The sequence below is a fragment of the Mauremys mutica genome, chromosome 5, assembly GCF_020497125.1.
Source record: "Mauremys mutica isolate MM-2020 ecotype Southern chromosome 5, ASM2049712v1, whole genome shotgun sequence".
NCBI classification, from domain to species: Eukaryota; Metazoa; Chordata; order Testudines; family Geoemydidae; genus Mauremys; species Mauremys mutica.
Window position 1 is genome coordinate 116863857 of NC_059076.1, and position 26075 is coordinate 116889931.

Genomic DNA, 26075 nt, shown 5'->3' on the forward strand with positions numbered 1-26075 from the left:
AACTGTCCATGATCAGAAGAGATGTGCCCAACTTTGGGCCAGATCAATGCTAAGATTAATAATAATCTTTTTTCCCTCTTAAAATTACTATTAGCAGGACAGATCAATTTGAAAATCCAGCATATGGTTGCAACATAGCTAGGATGGAATATACAAGTATGTACAACATCTGTCCTAGCCTAAGGTAGAAGCACTTGACAAATAGAAGGGGCTCACAGACTTTGTGGAATCTTGCAGGGACTGAAGGAAATTACATTATGTCCTGTTAGTAGATAGTTCTTAGCTGAGATTTGAAAAGAGATTGGAGATTTAGTGACGCGGAAAATGCTTTTCCAACGGGAAAGAGCTGCAGAAGGCCTGCCTACTAACAGTAGTCAGATTGAGTGACAGGGACAAGGAAGGAGGTGGGTGCTAAGTGAGCCAAGAAGATGAAGGAAAGATTGGAGAAAAGGACCAAGATTGTCAAGCCCGAGTGCCTAAATTTGTGCTCCTAAGTTCTCATTTAAACTCCTAAATAATTGAACTAAATCAGTGTCACAGGGACCACCGATTTCTGTCAAAGCTGCGAGGTACTCACCACTTCTTGAAAATCAAGTCACTTGGTAGGTGTCTAAATATTGACATAGGTGCCTCACTTTAGACTCTTGGTTTTGAAAGTCTTGGCCAGGGTCTTTGAAGTAGGCTGGAGTAGGAAGTTCTGAATGAGATCTGCCAAAGAATCTTGTGAGCTGTTTGTGGGGGTGTTGTGGTAACCCTCCTAATTACATTTAAAAGGGTTGGATTTTAAAGTGACTCATGTGCTAGTGTTATCTTTTTCCAGCAGTACCAATTCATTTAAAAATACCACAGATGACTATGAAAATTGTACCAAACAAAGCTGTTGTGTGTGTGCTTTTACATCATAAATTAATCCATTACTTAAAGACTTAATTATCTCACAGTACATTTTTTTAAACCTATTTCCATGGTTAAGGTAGAATTTTGAGACATGTCATAATTTTGATATGTCTGAGAGAAGAATCCTAGTCTTTCAGCTCAGGACTGTGGTTTTGTGGCTGTCAGATATTTGATCATTTGTGAAATGTCTTCAAGTGCATTTTTGCATTCCTTTTGGCTGGGTCAAACTCTCAGAACAAATCAGCACACTTAGAATTAATAAACCACAACACTAGATGGAGATCAGCATATTGTACAGGTTATAGTAATTCATTTACAATAAATTTAGGAACTTTACTTTGTTTCTGGCATGAATACTATTCTATATTCTGTTCCATTCTGCATAAATTATCTTATACCACCCTTGTCGCTTTAGTGTCTGAGTACCTTTCAGTAATGCATTAAGTGACATGACTAACATCTGTTACGTGGGTTCATATTTTCTCTCATCCTCTCTCCAGGGGGAGATAGTACATGCAGTGGAGTGTTTTGTGGTTGTGGTACGTGTGTTTTGTAAATACTTAGAATAGTTCTAGGTTTTATTATAGGTGTTTTGTTTTAATCCACACTTCTCTTACCTGGGCAAAAGTCTCTCTCTCCATTTCCTTCCTTGCAGTTTAATAAACAATAAGCACACAATAAATACTATTAATACAAACAAAAAGTGCAAACAAAATAGGACAACTACTATATTTCCGCACATCTCCCTGGCTTGGTTTCTAGTTAGCACAACCTCCTGAAGCTAAAATTCATCCCTGTGTAGTGGGTGAGCACAAGAGCTATGCGCCACTTTAGCCTTATTTTGAGGAGTTAAGTGGTGCATGGGTCTGTGCTAACACTCCATCCTGAGAGATACCCAGGTGCTGACTTTAAATAGGCTCCACTGCACCTGATCAAATCCCATCTGTTAGTTCCATCCTTGAGCTGCCTCTGGCTGGGAATTAACCCCTGAATCTATAGGCCATACCCTGGTTCGGCTGAGCCTGCTCTCAGGGACACTACTGGGATAGGTTTCATTGGTAGCTGTGTTAGTCTGTATCAGCAAAAAAAACAAGTCCTTGTGGCACCTTAGAGACTAACAAATTTATTTGGGCATAAGCTTTCGTGGGCTAGAACCCACTTCAATCAGATGTGAAGCACCCCACCTCCTTTCATGTATTTATATATGCTCCTGTATCTTTTACTTCATACATCTGATGAAGTGGGTTCAAGCCCACGAAGGCTTATGCCCAAATAAATTTGTTAGTCTCTAAGGTGCCACAAGGACGCCTCGTTTTTTTTTACTGGGATAGGGTACAGTAGAGCTTTTGAGGCTTATTCCAGACTGTGCCTAGAAGACCTGTATACTCCATCATGTTGCCACTGATGTCAGTGGGACTGGGGTTTCTCATGTAGAATGAGGATTGAATTTGTCTCTTCCATTTATCAAAGAAGAACCAGGTGGGACCTGAAGACTTCTGAGACACACATACTGAATAAAACCTGTCACAGATTTGACAAAATAGGCTCTTTAAAAAGCCAGTTCTGAATCTGGGCTTTAAAATAACTCCCCTGTCTTGTATCTAGTGCCAGTGACCATTGCTTATAGCATAGCAATAGCTCTTGTGTCATGGGGGGGATAGCTCAGCAGTTTGAGCATTGGCCTGCTAAATCCAGGGTTGTGAGTTCAATCCTTGAGGGGCCATTTGGGGCAAAAATCTGTCTGGGGATTGTCCTGCTTTGAGCAGGGGCTTGTACTAGATGAGCTCCCAAGGTCCCTTCCAACCCTGATATTCTATGTTTTTAGTATATATATTTTGAGAATGACTTGATTGCTAATCCAGAGGCCTAGAAAGTGGCTTACAAACAGGAGGAGGATTTCAGAGTTGCCGGAAAATCTATCATCATGAAAGCAACATTACCAACACCTAATTGCAAATGATTTAGAAGTTGAAATGAGTTTTAGCAACCAACTTACTGGAAATTACTTTCGTGAGTAAGAAAAGTGATAATAATGGGCAATCTTAAAAACTGCTCTTCTAAATTTAGAAGCTTTTTTGAAACGTGAGTCTTATACCATTTGAATTTGAGCTAGTGGTTTAGAGTTGAAAGTTTCCATGTCCTATTACCAATCATTATGGTACTAGCATTTGAGTGCAATGTATCTGGCACATGATTGTCTGAGAGAGATGAAAGACCGAGGGGAAAGAAGTCTAAGAGATGCCAGAGGAATAAGTAAGCCCTTAGTCATTATGGCACAACAGGAAAGTGAAAATAAAGCCTTCCCATAAAGATAAAAAGTCAGCCAGCCACAGATGGAAAAGTAAGTGTTCCAGGTGGGGTAAAAGTGAAACAAATCATTCCTTTTTGCCAGGACAAAATTGCCATTGCACCAACAGCTCAAATTAAAAAATTAAGTTAATAAAATTAGACATAACTGACTGAAAAGCCCCATTACTGCACTCTGGCCATCTCCCTGCCAGTGCAGGATTTATTTCCTTCAGTTTATTGTCGTTGTACTTTGCTGAGTTTAAATGATGCGAGTGGCTGAACTTTCTACCACTTCACCAGGCAGATTCTTCCTTAGTCAATAGGCTTGAAAAATCCTAACAAATAGTATTATTAACTTATAAAATTATATTTCTGACATTATTGGAAGAGGTGGGTTATCCTGAGGAAATTTCAGGATAAGTGTTGACTAACATGAAATCTTGTTAAATCTGCTGGAAAGGATATAGTGTTTTAGGAGTGTGCTCTATACTCTGCATTAATGCAGGGAAGTAGTGGTTTGTTAGCATTCACTGGTGTTTCAAGTATTAGTGAAGTTTTGCTGTTGGCAATTACATCTTTATTCTTAACTGCAGGGAGGGAAAGGAAAAAAATGGATACTTTTTTTTTCTCCCTTGTGCTCGATTAATCATTTTCTGTACTTACAATTTTTGACTTCCTCCTCCGTTTAGAAATATACCAAACCCCCTGTGCAGAATGGACAGATTGCTTCCTTTTTACTTGACTGCACCTGTATTTTGACTGCATGCCCTACAGGGATGTTGAGGGTTCTGAGAACAGGAAAAATAAAGAAAATTGTGCACTGACCTGGTTTACTCCAGTAAAAAAATAAAAAGATGCATTAAAAATATGTGAAGTTACTTAATGTTGTACTTCTTATTACCTTTGTTATGTGTTGTTCTTCAATATTAGCATCCTTAAAATAAAGGATATAATATGGAGATAGGTAGGTAGATCATTAAATATACTATACCTAGATTTACTTCTTGTTTTACAGCTTATACCAAGCTCTACATACTTTACAATAATTTAAGCAAGAATTAAGTACATCATTTAAAAAGTATAATACAATGAATAATACTGGTAATTTGTCCATGAGAAAAGGACACCTGCTTGGCCCCAACCACAAAACAATTAGGATTTGTTTATTAACCTACCTCTGCTCAAAAGACTTGCATAAATAGATTAATCTAAGCAGTATGCCAGAAGTTTTAAAAAGTAATCTGGTCTGTGTTGCACCAACGGGAAAACTCTGAGTTGCAGAGGGAAAAGCCCTTTCGGTATAATGCTCTGCTAGCAGCCCCCTTTCTTCTAAATGAAGGGGGCTTCTCCTTGGATGGCTCTCTTGGTACCAGTGATGATAGAATGGAGCAATGAGAGATGAGGTCTCTTGAGAATGCAGCTCTCCAAGCAGTTAGACTGCTATAGCTTAAAGCTAATGACCCAAGATTTTCAAAAGTGACTACTGTTTTTGTTTGCCTCCATTTTGGGTGCCCAACTTGACATACCATATTTTCAGGAAGTGATCAGCAACCACCCCTGAAAATTAAGCTCTTTAAAGGGTCTGTCTACACTTCAATTAAAGACCCATGATTGGGCCATGTCAGCTGACTCAGGCTTCTGGGGCTCAGCCATGGGGCTGTAAAATAGCAGTGTAAATTTGTAGATTCATATTCATAGATTCATAGACTCTAGGACTGGAAGGGACCTTGAGAGGTCATCGAGTCCAGTCCCCTGCCCTCATGGCAGGACCAAATACTGTCTAGACCATCCCGGATAGACATTTATCTAACCTACTCTTAAATATCTCCAGAGATGGAGATTCCACAACCTCCCTAGGCAATTTATTCCAGTGTTTAACTACCTGACAGGAACTTTTTCCTAATGTCCAACCTAAATCTCTCTTGCTGCAATTTAAGCCCATTGCTTCTTGTTCTATCATTAGAGGCTAAGGTGAACAAGTTTTCTCCCTCCTCCTGATGACACCCTTTTAGATACCTGAAAACTGCTATCATGTCCCCTCTCCGTCTTCTCTTTTCCAAACTAAACAAACCCAATTCTTTCAGCCTTCCTTCATAGGTCATGTTCTCAAGACCTTTAATCAGATGTTCTGGCTCGGGCTGGATTCCAGGCTCTGGGATCCCACAACGGGAGAAGGTCCCAGAGCCCGGACTCCACCCTGAACCAGAATGTCTACACCACAATTTTACAGCCTCACAGCTCATGACCCACAAGCCCGCATCAGCTGACATGGGCCATCTGCTGGTGTTTAATTGCAGTGTAGACAGACCCTAAAAGGTCTCAAGTTGGGCATGAAAAAAATTGAGGCATCCAAAATCGCTAGACAATTCTAAAGATTTTGGCTAGGTCCTTTTTAATTCCACTGAGAACTGAACTGATAGCACAGGTCCTGGAACATTGATATTATGGGTGTTTTGTTTGATTTGGGTGACATTCTTAATAACATTGAAATTCCACAGTATGGCCTATTTCTTTGCTAGATAATGCTACAATCCAGGAATTTTAGACCTTATTTGGAATGTGGGCATTTCAATCGTCATGACAGAGTGTATCTGACTTTATTAGATAGCCAAGTCCTTTGTGCAGTCTAAATGAGCAGCTGTGCACATTATGCCTCTGTAGATAATACTTTGCAAAGCTGTGAATAACGTGAATAAGTCAAAAGTACGTTTTTTTCTTTTTCAGTAAAATCAAAGCAACACTATCATTTTTCTTCCTAATAAAATAATATTAACTGCTATTATTTCCTTAAAAGGAGGAATTTTAAGTGGCCAGCTGAGTAAATAGTTGTTTTTGAGACTTGCCTCTTACACTGTTCAGAACAGCCTGGTTACAGGAGCCTTTATAATGCAATTGATTCTCTGTAGCAGAAATAATTCCAAGGTGTCGAACATTTAAATATATGTTATGAAGCCAACCCCCAGGATATGTTCTTGGAGATTTTAATAAAAATATCAGCAATTTATAGCACACCCATAGGACGACTTCAAAATTAAGGGTTCTTTGAAAAGTGACTAATGCTTCTGGAAATGCTTTGTGCATGAATGCAGTAGAAAGCTTTTATTGTTCACAGTGAAAAGTTAATGGAGTAAATCTCACCCATTATGTTATTGCACCAAAGTGGTTTGGTGGGTTTTTTTTTTGGGGGGGGGGTTGGTTTTTTTTGGCTGATGCATGTTAATGAGGTATAAACACGGACTTAAGGAAAGTGGTGTGAATTAGATTCCCAATTTTCTATATATGGGAACTGGGAAAATACTAACTGCTTTGGGTAATTCTTTCCAACCATTTAATACACCGAGGAGTTGAATCCTTGGCTGTAATCTGTCTGCATAAAGAAGAAGTTGAAGTTTATTGTTTTAGGAAGGGTAAAATTTTTCTGCCCCAAATGTCTGTTCTTTATTGGTTTATAATAATTGCACCTTTCTGCTTTTTCTCATTACTTTTCAGTCCATTTCATCTTTAGAAACAAAGCCTCTTGATCTCATTGCTATTTGCATTTGTTAGGTGGGATTTTCAATCATTTGCTTGGCCTAATACTGCTCTCTTTGAAGTCCATGGTAAAACTCCCATTAACCTTCATGGAACTGAGTTAGGCTAGTGCTTAGTGCTTAGTGCTTTAGAAAATCTCTCCTTTGTTCTAGATATTGTGATGATAGGTGCTATAGCTCTTCCCTGTTAAAGCAGGGGGGCAATTGCCTCTAGTGCCTCCACTGGTCAAAATTGCAGCACTATCTCAGAGCTGGAGAGGTGGGCTTTTCAGTCACTGAAGTTCCATAACTCAGTTTCTTTTAAAATCACATCTTAAAATGTCCTACTTCTCCCTTTCCTATGCATTGGTAATGTCGTTTTCCCCTCTGCTTTTGATCTTCTGACTAAAATCTTGCCTATGCTACCAAAAATTGCCACTCTGATGATGAGTGTCATCAGCAGGTGCTCAACAGGTTGGCTACACAGGTAGTCAGGGCCAAATGAGGTGTTCAGCACCACTTGTGAAATCCTGGTTAAAATTTCCTTCAGTTTACATCTCCATTGTCTTTTGCATTGTTTTGACTCAGTAAAGTATTTTAGGATAGAATTTGTATGAAAGACAAAAAATAAAAGAGAGTGACTGATATTGCAAGATACTGAATGGCCTCAATGGCCATTGCCTTCAGCTGGAGTTGAGCAAGCTCAGCAGCTTGCAGGACTGGGCCCCAAAATTGCATTCCATTGTAGTGATGATGGTGAGCTAGGCCATGCTCAATAAAGAGGGAACAGAATAGCTGCACTAAAGAGGTGAAAAACATTCAAAGTGTTTTTAAATGTATTCAACCTTCTGCGAAACTCACCTGTTTTTAAAATTAAAGCATATTAGGTGTCTTGCTAATGTCTCCGATTGTCCATTTGCAGCATTCCGGACCTTCTTTGGGAAAGATGATGTCTCTCATGAATTAGAAGAGAGTGAAGCGCAGAGAGATGTTAAATTAGAGTCTGTCCTTCAACTTCTGAGAAACCGCTCTGTGCGCTGGCAGATCATTACTGTGATCATCACCATGGCCTGCTACCAGCTGTGCGGGCTAAATGCTGTAAGTATTCCTTTTCAGTATGTGGCCTGCTAATGGGTCATGCCTTTTGTTAATCAGTATTTATATGTTCTCATACTTGACTGTCTTCATAATTTTTCATTTCTCTGCTATTCTTCATGATGGTGTTCCTAACCTCAGTTTGCCAGAAGCTGGGAATGGGCGACAGGGGATGGATCACTTGGTGATTACCTGTTCTGTTCATTCCCTCTCGCGTACCTGGTATTGGCCACTGTCGGTAGACAGGATACTGGACTAGATGGACCTTTAGTCTGACCCAGTATGGCCGTTCTTTTGTTCTTATGACTGTTATTCATTATTTGTGTTGCAGTAGCATTTCAAAGCCCCAACTGACAATGGGGTTAGAGCTAGCAAATTGTTTTTGTACATTTTACTGAAAAATGCAGTTTTGGTCTTTGCAAAACTATTAGTGAATTTGACATGAATTCACCTGAAAAATAGGTATCATTGGCAGCCTCCCTGTAACCTTTAGCCTATTGGTTAGAGCGCTCATTTAGTAGATGGGAGATACGGGTTCAGTTCCCCCCTCTGCTGATGTAGAGCAAGGGCTTGAGCTTGGGTCTCTTACATTGCAGGAGGAGGCCCCTAACCACCAGGCTATGGGGTATTCTACTGTTGGGCTCTCTGTCTTTGTGATTGGAGCTGTTTTGAATAAATAATTAAATAGCCATTGGAACAGAGACTTGAACTTGGCTCTCCCACAGCCAAGGTGCATACCCTAAACACTGTGCTTGTGTGTGTGCATAGTTTTCTCTCTCTCAGGCCTGGTCTACACTAGGCTTTAAATCGGTTTTAGGAGCCTAAAACCGATTTAACGCCACAACCGTCCACACTAGGAGGCACCTTATATCGATTTTAATGGCTCTTTAAATCGGTTTCTGTACTCCTGCCCGACGAGAGGAGTAGCGCTAATATCGGTATTAACATATCGGAATAGGGTTAGTGTGGCCGCAATCGACGGTATTGGCCTCCGGGAGCTATCCCACAGTGCACCACTGACCGCTCTGGACAGCATTCTCAACTCGGATGCACTGGCCAGGTAGACAGGAAAAGCCCCGCGAACTTTTGAAATTCATTTCCTGCTTCGACAGCGTGGAGAGCTCATCATCACAGGTGACCACGCACAGCTCATCAGCACAGTTAACAATGCAGTCTCCTGAGAATCGAAAAAGAGCCCCAGCATGGACCGCTCGGGAGGTAATGGATCTGATCGCTATATGGGGAGAGGATTCAGTGCTAACAGAACTGCGTTCCAAAAGACGAAATGAAAAAGTATTTGAAAGAATTTCTAAGTCTATGACGGATAAAGGCCACAGCAGGGACTCCATGCAGTGCAGAGTGAAAGTTAAGGAGCTCAGACAAGCCTACCAGAAAACCAAAGAAGCAAACGGAAGGTCCGGGGCAGGTCGAAAAACATGCCGCTTCTATGATGACCTGCATGCAATTTTAGGGGGCTGCGCCACAAGTACCCCACCCCTGACCGTGGATTCCGAGGTGGGGGTTGTAATCTCTGCCATGTCAGACGGGGAAGATGAAGAGGAAGAAGAAGAGGAAGACCTCGCAGAGAGCACACAGCACTCCGTGACCCCCAGCAGCCAGGAGCTTTTTATCACCCTGACGGAATTACCCTGCTCCCAGCCCTCACAAGCAACTATTCCAGAGAATGACGCCATGGAAGGGAGCTCTGGTGAGTGTACCTTTGCAAATAGCAAACAGTGTTTTTTAAGCAAGCCTTTTTTAATGATTGATTTGCCCTGAGGACTTGGGACGCATTCGCAGACAGTATAGTTACTTAGAAAAGTTTGTTAACATGTCCGGGGATTGAGAGGAAATCCTCCAGGGACATCTCGATGAAGCGCTCCTGTAGGTACTCCAGAAGCCTTTGCAGAAGGTTTCTGGGCAAGGCATCCTTGTTCCGCCCACCATGGTAGGACACTTTACCATGCCATGCATGTAGCAAGTAATCAGGTATCATTGCGTGGCAAAGCATAGCGGCGTATGGTCCCGGTGACTGCTGGCATTCAAGAAGCATGCGCTCTTTATCTTGTTCTGTTATCCTCAGCAAAGTGATATCGTTCAGGATAACCTGGTTAGAAATCAGGAATTTAAGTAAGGGGGGGTGGCCATTTTTCTACTGGGTTCGTGGAATGCAGCAGCTTAAAAAAAACACTTTCCTGCACGTAGCGAAGCGGGGGGAGGGGAGGAGTGAAATGCCGATGATCTTTTCTGTTTGGTCACCGGCGAGGCGATCTTCCCCAAGCTACCGGACAAGCAGTGGGTGGGGGGGAGGGGGAAGGTTGTTGATTAGCAGGGAGCTAGCGTGGTATTAGCCATGCGTTGGGGGGGGAGGGGTAAATCACTGAGACAGTGGCTTACCATGGCCGCATGCAAGCTGAATCCTGATGCCTGGACCTGTGTCTGAGATCTGTAACCCAAGAGTTGCAAGCAGGCACTATTAAGATGAAAAATGCGACCTTGTAGGGAAATCACATGTGCTATGTAAGGTGAATAGTGCTTTTCACTGTGAAAGAGTATAACCATTGTTCTGTAAAATGTATCTTTCTAAATATTTATCTCCCTCATGCAGCTGCAAATATTTCAAGCGTCCCTCCTCCATCCCAAAGGCTAGCACAGATAAGGCGGAGGAAAAAGAAGACGCGAGATGAGATGTTCTCGGATATTATGGAAGTTACACGCAATGAAAGAGCTCATCTGAATGAGTGGAAGGACGTGGTTTCAAATTACAGGAAAGAGGCCAGTGAACGTGAGGACAGGAGGGATGAACGTGAGGACAGGAGGGACAACCGAGATGAGAGGTGGCGGCAGGAAGACCGGCAGGAAAATCAGCGGTGGCGGCAGGAAGATCAGCGGTGGCGGGATGCAACTCTGGGGCTGCTGCGTGATCAAACTGACATGCTCCGGCGTCTTGTGGAGCTTCAGGAACGGCAGCAGGATCACAGAGTGCCGCTGCAGCCCCTGTATAACCACCCTCCCCCCTCACCATGTTCCTTAGCCTCCTCACCCAGATGTGTAAGAACGCGTGGGGGGAGGCTCCGTGCACCCGCCCACTCCACCCCCGTGGACAGCCCAACCAGAAGGATGTCGTTACTCTGAATTTTATTTTTTTAATGGCCTTCTCCATCCCTCCTTTCCTCCTCCCAAAGCACACCCTTACTTCTCTCCCTCTTTTTATAATGAATCAATAAAGAATTCATGCTTTTTAAATGAGAGTGACTTTATTTGCATAAGTAAGCTGTACTCGAAGGGGGAGGGGGAGTTGCTTACAGGGACTGAGTCAATCAAGGGGGTTGGGTGTTCATCAACAAACACAGCAGTCACACTGTACCCTGGCCATTGATGAAGCTCGTTTTCAAAGCTTCTCTGATGCGCACCGCTTCCTGGTGTGCTCTTCTAATCTCCCTGGTGTCTGGCTGCGCGTAATCAGCGGCCAGGTGATTTGCCTCAGCCTCCCACCCCGCCATAAAGGTCTCCCCCTTACTCTCACAGAGATTGTGGAGAATACAGCAAGCAGCAATAACATAGGGGACATTGGTTTGGCTGAGGTCTGAGCGAGTCAGTAATGTGCGCCAGCGCGCCTTTAAACGGCCAAATGCACATTCCACCACCATTCTGCACTTGCTCAGCCTGTAATTGAACAGATCCTGACCACTGTCCAGGCTGCCTGTGTATGGCTTCATGAGCCATGGCATCAAGGGGTAGGCTGGGTCCCCCAGGATAACGACAGGCATTTCAACATCCCCAACTGTTATTTTCTGGTCTGGGAAGTAAGTCCCTTGCTGCAGCCGTTTAAACAGAGTAGTGCTTCTGAATACGCGAGCGTCATGAACCCTCCCTGGCCATCCCGCGTGGATGTTTGTGAAACGTCCCTTGTGATCCACCAGTGCTTGCAGCACCATTGAAAAGTACCCCTTGCGGTTTGCGTACTGGGTGCCCTGGCGCTGCGGTGCCAAGATAGGGATATGGGTTCCATCTATCGCCCCCCCACAGTTAGGGAATCCCATTGCAGCAAAGCCATCCACTATGGCCTGCACGTTTCCCAGAGTCACAACCTTTCGTAGCAGCAGCTTAGTGATTGCTTTGGCTACTTGCATCACAGCAGCCCCCACAGTAGATTTTCCAACTCCAAATTGATTCCCGACTGACCGGTAGCTGTCTGGCGTTGCAAGCTTCCACAGGGCTATCGCCACTCGCTTCTCTACTGTGAGGGCTGCTCTCATCTTGGTATTATGGCGTTTCAGGGCAGGGGCAAGCAAGTCACAAAGTTCCATGAAAGTGCCCTTACGCATGCGAAAGTTTCGCAGCCACTGGGAATCGTCCCACACCTGCAACACAATGCGGTCCCACCAGTCAGTGCTTGTTTCCCGGGCCCAAAATCGGCGTTCAATGGATAGAATCTGCCCCATTACCATCAGGATCTCCAAAGCGCCGGGGCCCGCGGTTTGAGATAATTCTGTGTCCACGTCCTCATCACTGTCATCGCCGCGCTGCCGTATCCGCCTCTTACTCGCCTCGGTTCGAAGGTCCTGGTTCAGCATATACTGCACGAGAGTGCGCGAGGTGTTTAAAACATCCACGATTGCGGTATGGAGCTGAGCAGGGTCCATGCTTGCTGTGCTATGGCGTCTGCACGGTTCACCAAGCAAAAAAGGCGCGAAACGGTTGTCTGCCGCTGTCAGGGAGGGAGGGAGGGGTGAGGCTGTACCCAGAACCACCCGCGAAAATGATTTTTGCCCCATCAGGCACTGGGATCTCAACCCGGAAATGCCAAGGGGCGGGGGAGGCTGCGGGAACTATGGGATAGCTACGGGATAGCTACCCACAGTGCAACGCTCCAGAAATCGACGCTAGCCTCGGACCATGGACGCACACCACCGATTTAATGTGTTTAGTGTGGCCGCGCACACTCGATTTTATAAAATCTGTTTTACAAAACCGGTTTATGCAAATTCGGAATAGTCCCGTAGTGTAGACGTACCCTCACTCTTTCTCCACTCCCTCCCCTCCCCGCCATAACTATTCATTGTCTTTCATAGTGGCAGTTCAGTCATTCATGTTTACAATTTTTGGATTTGGTTCAACCCGACCCAGTTTTTTTTTTTAACTGCCAGTGAACTGAAAAATCAGGTTTTGCCCAGCTCTAATTGGGGTCTCTTGTGGGTAACATTTTCACAAGCGACTTAGGCATTTAGAGGCCTATGTCCCCTTGATTTTCAATGAGACGCACACTCTTAGGAGCATAAAGTCCCAGTTTGCAAAAGTGAGCCCTTAAGGGCGTGTCTACACTGCAGCTGGGAACAAGGCACCTGCCCAGATAGACAGACTCATATTAGTGGGGCTCACGCTAGGATGCAAAATAAAACAGTGTGGCTTTTGCAGCCATGGCGTAGGCTCAGGATAGCCACCTGAGCTAAGATTCAAGGGGCAGGATGGGCTTGTGCATAAATGGCTTGTCCAAGCCTCCCTTAGTGCTGCAACATCAACATTGTTATATTTAGCTTCATAGCGCAAGTCTGTCTACCCAGGCTGGGAGGCTCACTCCTTGCTGCAGTGTAGACATACCTTAAAAGTCACTTAGGTGCTTTTGAAAATGTTACCTAAAGTGATTTGTCTAAGATCATACTGCAGAATAATGAACTGGAAATGTAACCCAGGTAATGGAAAAACTTTTCAGCACATACGAGTAAGAAGTCTAAAAGATTTTCTTCAATGTTTAGGGGACACTAGAAAAAAACCTAGCACAGTAGGTATTGTTTTCTTCTAACTGCAAGATTTCAGTACTAATGACAGGGTTTTTTTGTTCCTTGTGGATATTTTGAGATGAAATGAAATGGAATTATCTTGTCACCCATTCTTTGTTACAATTTATCAACTCAATTTATAAGTGAAATTAATGACACCCACAGTAAGTAACACAGACTACTAAAGTTATGTGTTTGCATTGCTTTAAAAAAACCCATAGATATATTTTCAGGGATATAAGGAGAAATTTGTGACTTTTGGCATATTTGAAAGACCAAAATTGCCCAGCTCCAATGAAATATGACATGCTTTAAAAGCAAAACACCATCTCTTTCCTGGTGGGGTGTAATTTTTTTAAAACTATTGTATATGTTCCAAAACTAATGCAACATTTATTGTAGGCAGGTACATTTTAAAATCAAGTTCCATATAAAAGTATCAATTGGCAGTGCCCTGTAGTCCTAGGAATTGGGTATTTTTATCTCATTTTTTGCTTTGTTTTTCCCCACATAATTCTGCCAATTATGTAAAATTTATTACACAAATTGAGTTTTGAATTACAATTTGAAACTGATTTTCTAGTTAAATTATTATTATTGTAAAACCTTCTGAGATGCCTGCAAGAAAGGTGCTGTGTAACAGAAATTGGCTAAAGTACATACTGAATCACTGTTTCACTTGCTTTGTTATGCCACTAAGAACTTGACATTCTAAAAAGAGGATAAGGTACTCGGACAAGCCTGTTGCTCTTTGGTTGATGTACGTTTTATAACTCTCCTTACTCTTTTCCTGAAAAATCAAATTATAGCCAAATTCAGCTCTCTGGTATATTTACTGGATTCCCATTGAGGTAAATGGAAATCATGCATGTGTTCAACGACAAAATTTTGTCCGAAGAGTTTTTTTAACTTAATTACACTATTTGCATCAATCATATTTCACAGTAACTTATCCAGTATGTTCATTACTCTTTCTGGGAAATATCTCTCCCTGAATTCCTTATTTAAGACTGAATTCAGCAAGATATTTAAGCACAGTCCTAAATTTAAGTGGATGAATACTTCCATTGATTACTTAAAGTTAGGAACATACTTAAATACTTTGCTAAATTAGGACCTTACTTCTTGTACATATGCATTCCTTAGTTTTTAATTCTTCACCAGTATAAACAACCACTACAATCTTGAAAACATAATCAGAGACTTAGTTTGGGGAATGCTAAGCATTTCTAAAAAATCTCTTGGTACACAGAAAGTGTCCTCACACCTAAGCATATCTAGTGGAAATTACCATTTTAATGTCTACTGGAATCTATAGATTATTCATACTATAGGAGGGCACAAAGAGCGAGCAGGTTCTCCTCCTTTATAGGATCTAAAAGTAGAATGGTGCAAGTATATGATGTCTTGCATAGTGTATACTTTTTTCTCGGATTGGTCCTGATCCAAACCCTACTGAAACCCGTGCAAATAACTCCAATTGATTTCAGTGGATTTTGGATCAGGCCCCCATTTGGGACAATGGGACTGAAAGAGAAAGATGCTACTGTCCTTTTGGCAGGAAAATAAGACTGTGCGCATGCAGGCACCCACCCTCTCCTGGTGCAGGATTCTTGAGATAGTGTTGTTTTAATTTTGAGAGAGAATTAAAGTTAAAATAGCCTTTTATTTCTCAACCAGGCAACCATTATTCTTACAGGCTTGACATAACTTCCCTAGGAATCCCATTGGTTTCAGTGGGACTAGGTGGCAATCAGGATTTGGCCCATGAGCAAGTATTTTGCCTGCTCAGTTGCAAGCACGCGATAAATCCATTCTCACACAGACACAATATTTTAAGTGGATTAACATTTGGTCTGATTTCATCTGAGAGTAATTTCCAATATGAAAATCCTTCATAATATTAAACTCTAAGATCCAGTTGGCCTGTGGTGGCCTACTAGCCAGGCAGGGCTTGCCATATGTCTTGCCCAGATGGTTGTCACAGAAAAAAGATTGGACTGATCCTTCCACATTTATCCAAGAGCTTCAGATATTCCCAGGGGAAATTACCAAGTGGCTGCCTTCTGTAATTGTCCAGCTGGTATCTTGAGGAGTATATCTAGCAATTATTCCCTTCTAAGGCTTTATCTTGGAATAAAAATTCTCACCATTTAATTCCAGCAAGTACATTATTTTCTAGATACACCAGAAACTATAATGAAGACATTGATGATCATACTACTAGATGTAATTATGGTGAAACATTAAACAATCAATCACAATATTCAAACGAAAGCTGTATTAGTTTCTACTGGTTCAATAAAAAGTTATATATGATCAATCTATATACCATGGACAAGAATTAACTTCAAAATATAAATTAATAATAAAGTATCTCAGCCTTAACGTACACATAAAACTAAATTAAGTGAATATAATTTCTCATCACTGGTGAATTTGATCTGTTCCTTTTCTCTCTTGCTTCCTATTTAATACAATTCATTTCCGACTGCTTAACATACACCATGTGCAAGCTTAAGATAGAATTTTGAGGGATAAAAGTTTCTGATGGAGAATCAACAAGATAGTTTAACAGAGGGCAGAGTAACTTTATTCTGTAAATTATGTTTATTGTCAAAGATGCTGGAACATTTTATCCAGATTACTAAAATAAATCATTGGCATTGGTTATTCTTCTCTCAAATAGTTATTCCTTAGTGTCTGAATTGCTCAGGGACATGAATGTTCCTTTTGCTCTTTGTTTCTGCCATGTCTAGTTGAGCTGAACCATTTTTTAATAGAATCATATTGTCCACGGGTCAGAATTGGGAGAAAAAGCTGGTAATACTCTTCCAAGCTCCACCCACACGAGGCACTAAATCAGAATGTGGTGTGTCACTCTCTGGGCTGCTTGGGTTCAGACCCCTTCCTCACTAGGATCTATTAAGACCCGTGTGCTTTGGTGGACTTATCAGGCTTGGCTTCCCCTCAGTAAAGCTCATATGTCCCACTGGGCTTTTAAAGCTTAGCTTCCCCTTGAAGGGGCTGTGATTCTCTGCTGGCATCTTCTTGTTTGGAGTGGGAGGATTGTCCGTCTCTCCCAAGCACCAAAAGAAGCTGTCAGTCACAGGTTATCTTCATGATATGATCATTCCTCTTCTTTCTTACATGCTTTGCTGAACAGTGAAGTAGCTAATACTTTAACATGTCAGCCCCTTATCATTGGGCATCTGAGTTTCCATTGAGAAACACCTCTTAGAGCTATTGTTTGAGGTCCTGCAAAGGCATGCAGAAGAGTTATGCTTGCAACTGCATCAGTTACATGCCATTCATATTGCTCATCCAACAAAGCATTTAAACCTGTACTTTAAGTCCCATTGATTTCCATGGGATTACTCAGGTGCTTGAGGGGGTCAAGGCCAAAGTGTTCAGCACTTTTCAGAATCAAGCCCCAGAACTCTGTGCACTTTTTATAAAATGCAAGGGCATGTGATCAAGAGGATAAAGCACATGCCCAATATTAAAGCTCTCCCTCCAAATAAACCTCCTCTCCATCTGCCTCATCTACCTCAATCCACCCACTCCCCAGTGCCCAAGAAAATAACTGGGCCATGCAGCATGCCCAGATGCAAATTTAGGCTCTGTCCAGGAAGCCAAGGATCCCTCAAGGGCGTAGGCTCCATGTTATAGTTAATTGCATGAATGTGGTATTTCTATGGGAGATGATCAGAAATGCTTGTTCTCAATAAAGTTGGTTGGGAATTTTTTGACTAAATGATTTTTTGTTAAAAAATGCCAGTTCTTTAACACTGAAACTGTTCACGAAACAAGGCTTGGTTTCAACAAATTTTCCAGCTCAAAAATTTTTTGCAACTGTCAAAATGTTTCATTTTTGACGTTTTCATAATGAAAATTTTTGGTTTTCTGGTTCAAAACAACTTCATTTTCAAATTTAGCTAATTCAACATTGAAACAATGTTTCTCAATTATCAAAATTAAACATTTCAGTTGACCCAATTCAAAATATATTGAGATCAGTGTTTTGGTTCGCAAGTATTTTTGAGATTTAGAAGTCCCTGTTCAAGTGGCATCTGAAACCTTTCTTGCTTCCTTTTTTGTGTTTCAACATCTATACACTTTTGATATTGTTGATGGGAAAACCTTGCAATTCCATAGATTATTTTTTCTTGAATTCAGACCCATTTTGCAAAAATAGAAGTAAAATGTGAAATCCCTAAATCTCAAGATTTCAATTTTCTTGCATGTTTTTTTCACAACACTTAAATATTGTAGCATGAATTTTGAGAGCAAAATGAAAAATATGAATTCTTTGCTTTGTGTTTAAATATGAATCAAATTATGTGCTATCTTCTTTCCCCTATTGAATGCTGTGGGATTACACAGTGTGCACGGTAACAATTTTTAAAAAGAGAGTTGAGAGAAGATTTTTGGGTTTGTTTCCTTTCATTGGCTTAGTAGGTCCAAAGCACTCTCAGAGATTCGATAAACAACTTCAATGTACAGTTTCAGAGTAGCAGCCATGTTAGTCTATATCTGCAAAAAGAACAGGAGTCCCTGTGGCACCTTAGAGACTAATAAATTTATTTGAGCATAAGCTTTCGTGGGCTACAGCCCACTTCATCGGATGCATGCCATGGAAAATACAGTAGGAAGATATATATACACACACAGAGAACATGAAACAATGGGTGTTACCATACACACTATAAGGAGAGTGATCAGTTAAGGTGAGCTATTATCAGCAGGAGAGAAAAAGAACTGTTTGTAGTGGTAATGAAAATGGCTCATTTCCAGCAATTGACAAGAAGATGTGAGGAACTGTAAGGGGGGGGGGGGAATAAGCATGGGGAAATAGTTTTAGTTTGTGTAATGGCCCATCCACTCCCAGTCTTTATTCAAGCCTAATTTAATGGTGTCCAATTTGCAAATTAATTCCAATTCGGCAGTCTCTCGTTGGAGTCTGTTTCTGAAGTTTTTTGGTTGTAATATTGCAATTTTTAGGTCTGTAATCAAGTGGCCAGGGAGATTGAAGTGTTCTCCAACTGGTTTTTGAATATTATAAATCTTGACGTCTGATTTGTGTCCATTTAACTTCAATGTAGCCATTTATACATATTTCACAAGTACAAATTACTGCCAGCACAGTGATATACTGTTCTTCTGTGTTGTTGCTCTTGCTGTTCTGGTGGAAGTTATGCCAGCCATGGGCATAACATTCTTGAGACGGATTCTGAGATGGTATAAATAGACCTAGTTCCTTTTAACTTTTGTCCCTCTTTTTATTCATTTCATACAGCTTGTATTGGATTCTCCTTCAATCTGGGACAAACAGTGGCTCAGAGGAATAACTTAGTTTTTTTAATTGCTTTTTTATAAAGCTCTTTAGGTGGTGGTTTGATCAGATGTAGCATATGTATAACATGCGGGCAAAGCAGTGGGTTCCTTCTTGCAATCAGAACAGTTACATTCTCCACTAAACTTTTTCTTTAGCACTGTCTAACCTCTTGGTTTTATACATGTGCAGTATATGAAAAAAATACTAACACGAATTCAGTGTACCTGAGCGGACAAAATTTTGTTTTTTTTAGTGCCAAGATGTTGTGTATGGCTTTCATTTTCAATATGGCAGGTGACAGGCTTTATTTTAGAGACTTCACATCCTTCTAGCAATCAGTTATTTTTCTCTGGTAATCAAAGATATCCCCTCTCTCTGTTTGCCAATTGTTTGTGATTTACAGTAGAACTGCTAATCACATCGCATGTTTTGGCATCTGATTTTCTTTGTCCCTTTTCCTTCTGTCCAAGAATCTCAGATTTCAAACAAATGTTACATAGTTTACAGTTCTCACTTCTCTGAACAGTAGCTGATGCTTTAGTATTGGCCAGACACGTTATTTTAAAGTGCAAGCACATGACGTGGTGTACAGCAGTCTAGGTAGAAAGCAGTCCTTATTAACTGTAGAAAATACAAATCAGCTTCATCCAGCCCTTCCCAAAGATCTATTGGCCTGTAGAGGTTTTAGAATGTGCCACTTTTCTGTGCTATGATTTACTTGCCAAGGGCCATATTCATCAAGATACTGAATGCCCTTGATTGACTAACAGTTGTGGGCACTCAGTGTAACCCACTGGTGAATATGTGTTAAAGTCCCACTCTGTTCCAATCCATAGGGGAGATGAGTTGATACAGCCCCAAACTAGAGGGGCCAGGCTCTTTATCTCAAGCTGTAGTAGCTCAGGCTTTTAGCTCTGGGGGTCCCCCAGTACAGCGTGCAATGTATTGGCCAAGATGGCAGCCATCACATCAGTACCTTGCTGGGTTGGGCCCTAGGTATTCTGTACTGTGTAGCCATTTGCACTTGTGCCGAGTGGGTGGAAGATACTAGTTTTCTTACTTGGTTGTATTTTACTCCCCCTTTTCAGTCTATTATGCGCAGGTGTAAATATTACAGGTGACTCCACAAGGCCTAAAAAGAAGTACAGGATTAGACCCAATATTATATTTCAGCCTTTATAATTTGCCTTTTAGGTTTTATCTGTTTTTTGCTCAAAGTTCTTGATTTGTGAGTGAAGAAAGAAAAAAATTATACATCCATCATGTGCCCCAATTTAAGATTTATAGTCACTTTAACACTCTCAGGCAGCTCGTCATGCAATATTATTTGGCGTTTTTTAAGTCTTCTATTTATATATTCGAATTAAATGCTAAAGTCCCTTTTTCAAACCATGACACCTAATGAAGCATTTATTTTGTTTTTTTAATATAGATCTGGTACTACACAAACAGCATCTTCAGTGAAGCTGGGATAAGTCATAAACTGATCCCTTATGTTACCTTGAGCACCAGCACTGTTGAGATTTTGTCTGCTGTTTCTTCCGTAAGTTGAATGATAAATTGGAGATGTGTACATTTGATGATAAATAACCCCCTTAACATTACTTATTTAATGTTGAAATAAATAAATGTTACTGATTTATTATTTCTTTATTCATGTTCAAATACTTTATCAGCAACCGTATATTGATGATTAAGTTCAACATCTTGAAAATACCATAGTTGAGTCCAATTCTAGACCTACTTTCCATGACTGTGTAGGGCGTATAAATCCCAGAATGACATTTAAAGTGCATAGCAACTGCTTTAGTATGCCAGTTAATCCAGATAGTGAGCTGCGAGTCTGCTCATGTAAATGAGCAGAAAGAAGAGCGTGCAGAAATTCAGCCTCAAGATCCCAACTCAGAGTTGATCTGGGTAAAAATGGTAAGTCATTTTGGATTTCAGAAACTGTAACTTCTTTCATTAGCCGTCAAAAAGTGGTGCTATGACAATTTTTCCATAGTGATTAATGAGTATCAAGCAAAATTTTTCACCTTTCATGGTGTACATGCAAATGTTTGTTTGTACACCAGCCTGTCATTTTAAACAGTGATGGGAAAGAAAAGCAAAACAACCACAGTGATGATGATGTGGAGGATCCAAAGTTCCATGATCTCACTTCTGGCCCCTTCAATGGTAGCAAATACAAAGCTCTTTAGCACCAGTATCTATAATGTGCCGTGAATGTATACTGAATTCAAATGCTAAAAATCCCCATAAAGCTTTTGATGGAGAAATAGTAGCCACATGCAGTTCCCCCCCCCGCCCCGCCCCCCCCCCCAGTATGTATGCTATACATACATAGCAAATTTGATTAGACAACATGATACACTATTGTGACAAAATAAAACTGAAAGTACTTTCAGTAGTTGAATAAACTGTTCACTGTTAGTCCAAGCGTATTTTTGTTTGCACTATTATAATTTAAAATTTTAAATGTTTTTGGAATGCGAAATTACAGACCAACAGATTGACTACATAGGTAAATTTCATACTTCTTAATTAAAGCTTTATCTGCATATATTCTAATACCATCAATATTGCAAAATCACGTTGGGATTTAAAACATTTTTAAATGTCACAGAAACAATCTTGGAAAAAAATCCATTCTAGTAGGATAATAAGTGCATTGTGGCCTATTAAATGTTATACTAAACCAAGCTATCAACATTATTTTCATATTGCATGGGACATCAGGAGATCTTAAATGTCACAAAGGCCTTCTCCTGATCTTGGTACCTTTCCATACATCTATTTTTCGATTTGTGATGATCTCAGTTTAGATACATAGCCACACTTTTAAATAAATGGGACATTATTTTAATATTTCTGTAAGATAAACACAGAAAAGTGATTTGGCAGATATTTTTATATGGGGAGGATGCTGATTTTTGTTTTCTGGCACTGAAAATTACATGGAGAAGGTTCCATGGCATAAAAGCCATTGTATAAATAGGGTTTGTTGTCTTTTCAGTGGGTTGCATACTGTCAATTTGAAGTGCATGTTCAGAATACATTGTTATATCTAACAGGAAATGAATATGTCTAAGTTAGTTCCCAGTATCTGTGATTTTTTTCAGTAAGTTTCTCATGCCCACAAGGTTATTTTTAATTCCCTTCTTTTATATTCAGTCTGCTTGCTGCGCCTCTGGAAATACCGATGTATGGAAATCTCTAACTCTTCAAACATGCTCTTTTCAGATACACTGAAACATTGCTTTATAGCCTTAATTTTATTTCAAGAATCCTCAGGCACATTTTATTTTTCCTGTTCCAACCTGAATTTTACATTGCCATTTGAAAATGTTATACCTTCTCTTGTTACAAGTAACTCCTAAGACTAATATAGTTTGAAGAGATTGGAGGGGGTATGTTTTTCTTTTCTTTTCTTTTTCTCCTAGTTTGTTTGTGCATTTGCCAGTATTTTATGTATGGTCAATTTCAGTGTTTTGTTGATGGCAAACTGCATTGCTCTCCTGCATTGCTCTGGGTGTGAGTTCATAAGCACACTCTTCCCAAGGAATCTGCAATAGGGTGTTTACAAGTAGCAACAAAGCTGAAACTGAAACCAGGTCATCATCAGGAATAGAACCTAGGACCAATGCACAAGTCCCTACCAAGTGAGCTAATGGATTACCACCATTGTTGAGATAGCAAGGGTAGACTTTTATCATCTTTGTGGACTAGCAATTAGAGGGTCCATGATGCAATTAGGCAGTATGTTATACAGGCAGCACGCTGTTGTGTACAAAGACAGCAGAGCGTTTGGTAGTAGTGCTTTGAGTCTACCCAACAGACAGGAGAGAAGAAAAACCATAATATATATTTTTGATAAAGAATTTAAAAAACATTCAATTCACAATATAACCTTAACACAGTAACAGAAAATTCAGATAGAAAGTGTCCCTTTAACTTATCTTCTGGGAATAATAGCCCAATAACACTAGTTGATGTGATCCTTGAGGAAAAACAAACATACAATAATTATAATTAAGGCTAATATTTTGTCATGGATATTTTAGTAAAAGTCACGGACAGGTCATGGGCAATAAAGAAAAATTCACAGAAGCCCATGACCTGTTCCTGACTTTTGCTAAAAAATATCCATGATAAAATGGGCAGGGACTGGGCAGCTGTGGGTGGCTAGGAGCTCTGGGGCCACCACCATCCATGGGGGCTCAGAGATCCAGGGTCCCCCTGCTCCTCCCAGCCCCCCTCCCCATGGCAGAGGGGAGCTGCAGGGTCCCTCTGCCCCCTCCCCTGTAGTGGGGAGCTGCGGGAATCGCCCTGCTGCCACCACTGCAGTGGGGTTCCCCCTGCCCCAGCCCAAGATGGCTGGGCACTCTGGGGTCCCCCTGCCCTGCTGCGGCAGCCAGGGAGCCGCAGGGGTCCCCCTGTCACTGCCACAGCGGGGAGTGGCAGGTGCCCTCTGCCCCCCCGTGGAGGTCAGGGGTTGCGGGGGTCCCAGTGCCGCAGTGGGGAGCTGCAGGGACCCCTGCCGTGGGGAGCTGCCAGGATCCTCCTGCCCCCTGCAGCAGCCAGGAGCTGCGGGGTACCTGCCCTGCCTGTGGCAGCGGGGACCTGCGGGATACCCCCGCTGTCCAGGGCTGCTGACAGCTTGGGGGCCCGCTGTCTCAGGCGGTGGGAGTATCTCACAGCTCTCTGCTGCTGCGGGAAGCGGCAGGACCCTGCAGCTCCCAACCGCAGGGCTGAAGTCATGGAGATCTTTGTAAGTCACAGATTTCATGACTTCCGCGACCTCTGGGACAAAGTCGTAGCCTTAATTATAATATTAATTTACCCTTTTATAGCACAATCTCTCCAAAGCACTTTACAAATAGTATCTCATTAATACATAGCCATTACATTAATCTATTTGCTTGCTTGCTACTAGCAAGCTTTAATTATATCCCTGTCACTCTTTCTATAGAGTAGAAATCCCAATGGTGACATAAACAAACAAGAACTTGAAAATTGAAATGCAAATATTGCTGCAAATACCACTGTTCCCAGGCGCATGCCCAGATTGAAACTCCTGTCTAGTGTGATTCATGAAACATCTACCGCCATACCACTTTGTGCACCAGCACTTATGATCCCACCAGTTCAGGGGGCACATGCTGGGTCAGTATTTGAATGAAAGACCAAAGGAAATTTAAATACTGCAGGAAGTGGTCTCAGTGATTCAGTATAGTAGAAGACACTCTTCATTTTAAGCCGTTGCTGAACCAGTGTCCTAGTTCAGTGCTATAGAGGACCATGCTTTTTTTTTTTTTTTTTTTTATTAAGAGATGTAGAAAAACAGTGGTTTTAGCCATGTGTGCTCATTAATTATCCCATGGTACTTTTAATAAAGTAGCAGGGGTGATACCCAAAGCTTCAGGTCGCATACAAACTCTGGTTGCCATGTTCTCCCTATCTAAATGTCCCGTACATTTTCAGTCGGGTAGGGAGTCTTCACTTGATGAACTATTAATTATCTAGCAATTCAAAGATCCAGTTGTGCAATGCATGCTCACATTAGTAACTTCATTTACATGAATGGTCCTGCTGAATTTAGTTTTTGTGAAGCACTTTGGAATCCTTTGGAATGAAAGATACTGTAAAATCTAAGTAGCTCTTTTACAATTGTTATTATTTACTAATAAATACAGACTGTAATGAAAAAATATCCTTTGCCAGTATTACCGCTTTTTAAAAATTTACAGCAGTTCCCTACAAAATGTTTTCTATTGCTTTTTTCCCCATGGAGTGCTTGTGAAAAGATTTACAGCCTTTTAAAACAGCATTTTCCCCTTAATAAAATTAACCATGAAACAAAAAACAGTGTTAATTTTATCCAAAAGCAATGTTTATGCAGAACATCATCTATAAATATATCCAGCTATAAATAATTGCCCGTGCAAGCAGACATTTGCTTTTCTAAATTGGCTGCCATGCTAATTTGTTTAGACCGCATAACATTTCAATAGCATGCATTTTTAGATGATTAAACACTTAATGTGTTTCGCTTAATACTATGAAAGCTCTCCCAAATATGTGTGGTAAGTGGTACCCAAAGAATACTCAATGATTTATTCAGTGCGTAAAGCACTGTATTCTTCTGGTCACAAAGAATGATTCACTAATTAATCTGTATTCATGAGCTCATCCTCATTTTGCAGTTTTCAGTGTAACTGTCTGTGATCCTTATGAAGCAAATTTGTGAGCTGAAAGATACTTAGACTAGTATCACACCACATACAAATGTAAAATCTAGCAATGCTATAGTAGTGGAAAATAGCTACCGTCCCAGAGCATTAGACATTCTTCTATGTGTACGTGTATGTAGTGGTTGTCTTTTACTACACGGGGAATCTGGACTCAATAATGTAGGGCCAAATTCTGATCACCTAACGCACCCTGAGTAGTACCTTAATCCACATGTATATTGAGGTCAATGTGACTATTTCTGGCTTAAGATACTATTCAGTGTGAATAAGGGTAATCTGGACCGTTACGTCACTTTTTATAAACCAGTATTTATAAACAACTAATATTGGAGTGATGATGTAATGGCCTTCTGGCAAAGGGGACAAGAGAGACGTCTGATGGTGGTGTTGGCTGGCAGTGGTGGCTTGTGTGGTGTCTATGCACCAACACCACCATTAAGGCTCAGAAGACCAGTCTTTTTTTCTCTTTTGATAATGAGAGTTGGAAATACAACTGCTGCAACTTTGTTTTATTTCTTCCGAGTGTCCCAGTGGTTCATTCTTTGCCTTGCCACATTTGCTGCCCTCCTGCTTCTTGTGTTTGAACTTAGCATGCTTCAGTGCTGTGCAGTATAGTGTCTCAGATCATGCCTCGTAAACTTGAATGCTAAGTTGAAACCCAAGACATGACATACTGTGCTTGGATATTACTACAAATGAATATTGATAATGTATATGTTTTAAAGAAATATTTACTATTTCTCAGATGATGTGAAAAATTCTTGAGAGGCATATTCGTTTATTATTCAGTCCATATATAGGTCACCTATCACGAAGCATCCAAACATTATTCATTAAAAACCAAAGTGCCAAGCACTGAAATCTACCACAAAGAACCAATCATTTCAAATTCTAGTTTAACTAAGGCTATGTC

General features: G+C 41.0%; 1 protein-coding gene across 3 annotated transcripts in view; it reads left to right on the forward strand.

The window, feature by feature from the left end:
• The window catches only part of SLC2A9 (solute carrier family 2 member 9), a 239006-nt gene that overhangs the window by 122872 nt on the left and 90059 nt on the right, over positions 1-26075 (forward strand). For all 3 annotated transcript variants that reach the window (XM_045019458.1, XM_045019456.1, XM_045019457.1), the window contains 2 exons: positions 7618-7793; positions 20341-20451. In XM_045019458.1, coding sequence (XP_044875393.1) covers positions 7618-7793; positions 20341-20451 — 287 coding nt within the window. The remainder of the gene's footprint in view (positions 1-7617; positions 7794-20340; positions 20452-26075) is intronic.